This window comes from Teleopsis dalmanni, chromosome 1, assembly GCF_002237135.1.
Source record: "Teleopsis dalmanni isolate 2A chromosome 1, ASM223713v2, whole genome shotgun sequence".
In the NCBI taxonomy this organism is placed as follows: Eukaryota; Metazoa; Arthropoda; class Insecta; order Diptera; family Diopsidae; genus Teleopsis; species Teleopsis dalmanni.
Genome location: NC_051846.1, coordinates 233,836,937 through 233,841,887, shown reverse-complemented (window position 1 = coordinate 233,841,887; position 4,951 = coordinate 233,836,937). Strand labels below are relative to the sequence as shown.

General features: G+C 30.9%; 1 protein-coding gene across 1 annotated transcript; it reads left to right on the top strand.

Annotated features, from left to right (window-relative positions):
- Positions 1-2,408: 2,408 nt before the first annotated feature.
- LOC119667700 (probable serine/threonine-protein kinase DDB_G0276461) lies at positions 2,409-4,950 on the top strand (the record flags this gene model as incomplete). Its single annotated transcript, XM_038077008.1, has 5 exons — positions 2,409-2,716; positions 2,780-4,203; positions 4,498-4,642; positions 4,739-4,862; positions 4,934-4,950. Coding segments are annotated over exons 1-5 (1,887 nt in total), but the record flags the coding sequence as incomplete, so codon positions are not given.
- Position 4,951: the final 1 nt, after the last annotated feature.

The following is a 4,951-nucleotide window of genomic DNA, read 5'->3' as shown; positions in this document are numbered from 1 at the left end:
TACTTCAGTGTTATAGAAAAAGAAACAAGTTTTACTTTTCGGCTTTAATAGTACAAAATTCGCATTTAAAGATACAAAACTACAGACTACAAACAAGCAACTAATTGTGCCACTAAAGCCATCGATGCACAATGGCATCTGGTTGTGTGTCCCCTCGTTACATGGATGCTATTGCCTATTATGCCACTGGAAGTGGAATGACCTGTGACTAGGTTAATGAAAACTTTGCGAAAAGTATAAAAACACATAAAAGCTTGTAAGTCCTGATATATAACAGAATTTAGTATGTTCATGCAACTAATTTTTTTTTTATGCAGCAAATTCACTCTTCTATCGACTAACGAAGTGAAGGCAAAAAGGTGCAAACTATTTATTATTAGTGCACCAGTGGCATATGCATTATGGCATGTGCTGAAATTGCGGCTTTAGCATTTTGAGCTTTCCAATGCACAAATCGTTTTAATTCTGGTAGAAAAGTTTAAATTATACTTCACAATGATATATTTTATAACCATTTGCACATTGCCCGGTTAATAGAAATTATCATAAGTGCAACTAGCATCACATACGTCGTACAAATGCTTTCTGATACTAAACATAATTATATGGACCACAGATTGCCCTTTCCTTAATTTTAATGTTCAAAAATACAGAATTACCAATTCTTCTCATCGCACGGAGTGTAACTAATGCCTCATTTTATGTGGCTTGTTTTCATTTAATTATAATTATTCATACATATTATTTTCCACATACCAAACAAAATTCAAAAACTGAATATATAAAGCTCAATGATCATTTAAACTGATAATTATAAGATGAAACCATTTTCACGGCCTTCCCACCTTGTTTTGCTTGTGACGAAATGTCGAGAAAAGTCCGCTTTTTCTTAATTGTATTCATTAAATTATATATTATTTTTCGGAGTTGCCAAATTTTATAAATTAACATGATGTTTGGGCAAAAACGAGATTAGTTATACAAAACTAACTCCATATTTTTAAATCACATAAATATAGTATTTTGAAATTACCGAGTCGTTTATAGGCAGTAGTTTATATTGATTCATTCAGCAAAACGACTTGATCTACGACTCGATGTTTACAGTCTATATGTACTGGAACTAGTCTTCCAATATTTTAGACACAGATAATATATTTTCTAGATACAGACTATGCAAGTTTATCGGAATACTAAAATATGAATGCATTTCAAAACAACTTATTATTGGTTTTTATCCAGGATCTTTTGTTTAAAGGTAAACGTTTTAAACAAACCACTTGTAAAGCTTCGATTTAAGTTTGACAAAACAACATATGGTCTAAACATTGAGAAACATATGGTAATTAAGAACATTGAGACCATAATAATAAGAATAAGACTTTTCGAGCTTTAATCAAACGAGATAAAAATATTTAATTAACAGGTTCAAATAATTTATTTACTCGGATGACCTACTTTCATTAGAATACCGTTATTTACAAAACTTTCCGAAAAATTAATATCAGACTGAGCCATACCAAATCCTCGCGGTGTTTAGCTAGTTAATAATAAATTGCAAATAATAATGTGTTTAAGGAAAGTTCACTTTTTTTACATTAATCAATTCATATTTCGTATTTATTATCAGAAATTCAAATTCAACAAGTTTTTCTTTACTTTATATACAAAATCTATTAGTGTTTATCGATCGATTAGTCTTTAATAAAAGGTGGCAGCAATAATTTCTGTTCGTATGAAGTTTAAAATAATTTCTAAATATTAAATTATTTTTCTGGTTTACTGTCTTTGAAGTAAAAATGGGTTGTATCAAATAACAAATTCAATCAAGAAACTGTCAACGCAACTCATCACTATCACACTCATTCCCACACACAATTTAAACGTTCATTCAAAAAGTTTCTAGAGATAGTCATCCAGATTTACGTATTGAGATATGCGAATTGTATGTAAAAAGATACAAGATGAAAGCGTTTGCCAAGAGGAAATGCTTCTTAACAAATAAAAATATCAAATAGATAAAAATCATGAAAAATACATTTTGTATAGATTTTCGTAGAAATGTAAAAAAATAAGATAATTATTTATTTTACATTCTAAAACTGAGTTTTTGTCGTATTGAAATTTTACTTTTAATAAAAAGAAAATTATTTTAATTTTTCCTTAACTTGAATTATTAACATAAGTAACAATTATTAAAATTTTAAAAAAGTTACAGTCAGCACAATCAAATAAAAATTATTAATAAAATTATTATTAATTATATTAATTAAAAATTATATACAATATTATTAATACCACACTTTTTGGTAAAAGTGAGACTAAGAACTTCAAAATTTTTATGTAAACCAATCCTAACATATTTTTATAATGTTAGAAATGCATAAAATTTCTATTTTTTTAGGAAAATGTTAACTAACACTACGCATAAAAAAAACCTAGCTTTAATGAAAAATAAAATAAATAAAGTCACACATAAAATACAACAAAAAGACCCGCTTACACTTTTAAAATAATTGCACATAAGGTCACAAACACAATGGATAATTCACCAATAACATTTACAAGTTTGGCTCTATGCGTGCTACTGATGGCGATGGTTGTAATGTTCATATGCCACTGTTTGGGTCCCCGCACAAATTCATGGATGCGTTCCAATAAAGAAGAAAAAATTGGTTTGTCAAAAAATAAACTTTTTCATGCAAATGGTTATATGGTATGCAATTTCAAATTCACTAAAATTTTCAAACACAATATGATATATTTTCACTTTTTTCAGATTCATTCGGGGTCAGATTTCTTACTTAGTACGAGTGGCAGTTTTAAGCGTTTTGACACAGTTGACAAAGATGATCATAACTACAGCGGTCCACCATTACAAACAACACCACTATGGAATTTGCCTCAAACTGATTGCAACATACCACCACAACCTTTGCGTCCTGCACCAGCACCAGGTAGTACCAAAACAGTTACCTTTTCGTTGCATGAAGTCAATGAAATCACTTCACCATTGGAAAATAATCTGAGACGTAGCAACACTTTGGTTTCATGTATGCGTAGTAGTGTTAATAAAAATTCTAGTTCGAAAATTCTACAGCCAATTGATGCACCTCCTCCCCCAAGACTATCCTCTTCCTCTTCTATGCTATGTGCTACCGCTATTCCAAGGCCAATAACTAAAAGACAAATATCATTACAAAATACTATTTGTTTAAATGATGAAAATATGACTAAACCACACCACAAGGAAAATTCAGTTTCAAGTAACGAAGAACAGCAACAACAATCTAGAACATTAAAACGTCATAACTCAAGCACAAATCCCTTTCTTTGTGAATCTCTCGAGAGCTTACCCGAAAAATATGAACCAAGCACTGCCTTACAAATGCACAAAAACTATTACTCTAATAACAACAATAACAAAAGCAATGGGAACTCTAAAGATGCAAATGTTAATGCTGTGAATTGCGTTAACACAAAAAATGATAATCTGTCTACGAACGGCAGCAATAATCCTTTTCACGACAACTCGAACTGTGTCTTTAGCCAACTTGATGTAATAGCCCCAGTAGCAGCTGATATCAATAACGCAAGCAAAATACAATCTACCACTGTTGATAATTTGCGACCAGAAATGAATTCGCAGCAACAAAAAATGTTTAATTTCAAAAATTCGGTAAATCCTTTAGTTACCGCTAAAAAAATATTTAAAAATCCCCAACAGTTTCGTAACCGGTCTTTTTCCGAATCGGAAGCTTCACCTGAAACGACGGATGTAAAGACACTTTCAAGTAAATTAGCGACTGCAGGACTACGGAAACCGAGCAACACTACAAATCCATTCACAGGACTTTCACAAAAAGTAAAAGGACCACACATGTTGCAAAAGACCATCTCCGAAGATTTTCTTTTCCGAAAATTGGGTGTAAATCATGTACTTAATGGCGGCGCAACATCTGGTGGAACATGGAGCTTTGGACGTGGGTTAATGAGACAGAACTCAGCAAGCAATTTGGGTCAACGCAATAATTCACAATGTTCACTTGACTCAATTGCGCTCGGATCTATTGATGGTATCAATTTGGAACATGCAATTTCTTGCGATTCTGTAAATTCGGATTCATCTTTGTTTCTTCCCGACTTGGACCAGCCATACACCCAAATTACGGGCTATTTATGTATCGGATTGCAGTATGATAAGTAAGAAAATTTTATATAATATTTACTCTATTAAAATATAACATTTTAAAATTGTATGTGGAATTTATGAAACGCATTCTACTCATCCATCATGTGCTAAACCCAACTTTGTTAAAAGGCAACAACCTTTGCAATGCTTTTATATTCACATGCAAACACTCACGTGAATTTGCATTTTACTGCTATGTAGCAGTCTTTATTCGTTTTTAGTTCATATAGTTCCTTTTAACGAAAATTTGTAATGCATTAAAAAATAGCATAATTTTGTTTTTTTCATTTTCATTATATCCTTAGAAATTCTCCTACCGAAGACGGTATGGATCTCACAGTACAAGTCCTGGAAGCAAAAGGACTTATATGTCCCCTTAATGTTGAATCTTTAGATACATTTGTACGCATCTATTTAGTTCCGGATCAAGCAGGAGCTATGCAAACAAAAGTAAATATTTAATTAAAATATTTTTTTAATATAATATATATTTTTTTTATATATATGTTATGTATACAATTACATATACTACTTTCTATTTATTAGGTATTTAAAAACTCCGGAACTCCACATTATAATGAAGCCTTCAATTTTTGGCTAAAAAGGCAATATAGGCGCCATTCTCTATGGTTTCATTTATATCACAATGGAGACGCACATACTCTTATAGGTGATTATATTTAAATAAAATATACACTTGTATAAAATATTAATAAAATATTATTTTTAATGTACCTAAAGGTGAAGCAGAAATGGAAA